The 1,062-nt window shown below is 42.7% G+C and overlaps 1 protein-coding gene across 1 annotated transcript in view; it reads left to right on the forward strand.

Moving 5' to 3' along the window:
• LOC119589382 (calpain-B-like) overlaps nucleotides 1-1,062 on the forward strand; it is a gene marked incomplete at its 5' end in the record, with an annotated part of 11,204 nt that overhangs the window by 6,368 nt on the left and 3,774 nt on the right. Inside the window, 2 exons of the mRNA XM_037937999.1 lie at nucleotides 105-262; nucleotides 802-1,019. Of these exons, the coding sequence (XP_037793927.1) occupies nucleotides 105-262; nucleotides 802-1,019 (376 nt within the window). The remainder of the gene's footprint in view (nucleotides 1-104; nucleotides 263-801; nucleotides 1,020-1,062) is intronic.

The following is a 1,062-nucleotide window of genomic DNA, read 5'->3' on the forward strand; positions in this document are numbered from 1 at the left end:
CGCTTTTCGAATGTTGTTATCAAAATTAATCCTATGTGATATAAAAAAATAAAAAAAAATATTTGCTTCATACGCTGACGCTAATCTGCCATCTCTGTAATCAGAGCTCTTCAGTAACAACCCTCAGTACCTCCTGAAGCTGACGGAGGCTGACGACGATACAGATGAAGCTGACACCTGCGCCGTAATAGTGTCCCTCACGCAAAAGAACAGACGCGTAAACCAGCTGCCGCTTCATCCTATTGGATTCTTCGTTTATCAGGTTCGAATGCCTTCTTTAGAGGATTCGTGATTGCTTCGATATTCTAGTGATTCTGTTTCCGTGACGAATTTCTCTCTAATTCTAATCCCCTCTGCCACTTCGTATTCTTTTTTTTTATTTGGTTTATTTCCTTTCATCTTAGAATGAATGGTTTTACATCATCAGTTCTGATTTCTTTCAAGGTCGAACCCGTAGTTATAAATTCCGAATTCCTTTCTTTGCGTTGATTCCATTCTAGTTCCTATCACTACTAAATCGCATTTGAATAATCAACACTTTCCCATTTCCTTCTTCTCAAAGCCCAATACTTCCTAAATCACCTTTTCCTCTCGAAACCCATACTTCCTCAATCGCGTTCGAAGAAATGACATTCTTTCTCCTTCCATAATCGCCTTTGAATAAATAACGAAATCTTTTTCCTCCCTCTCAAAAGAAGAAGTGACGCTTTCCCATCCCCTTCCCTTCAAAACCCATACTTCCTAAACCGCTTTTGAATAAATAACACTCTTTCTCCCCCTTTTTTCTCCGAACCCACATAGATTAACGCAGGAGGCGAGGTACCAACGCCAGCCACTGTGTCCTGGTTCCGGTTCAACGCCCCTCTGTTTTATACCAAGAAGTTCACGCAGACTCGAACCGTGACGCACAGGCTCTCACTCCGTCCTGGCCAGTACTTGCTTATCCCTTGTACTCTAAAACACGACCAGGAGGCTGACTTCCTGCTGAGGGTGTTCTGTGAGAAGGTCGCTGTTATGGAGTAAGTTGGGATTTGGCGTTCGGTGTTTCGGTTGGGATGGAAA

Source organism: Penaeus monodon, chromosome 25 (assembly GCF_015228065.2).
Source record: "Penaeus monodon isolate SGIC_2016 chromosome 25, NSTDA_Pmon_1, whole genome shotgun sequence".
Lineage (NCBI taxonomy): Eukaryota > Metazoa > Arthropoda > Malacostraca > Decapoda > Penaeidae > Penaeus > Penaeus monodon.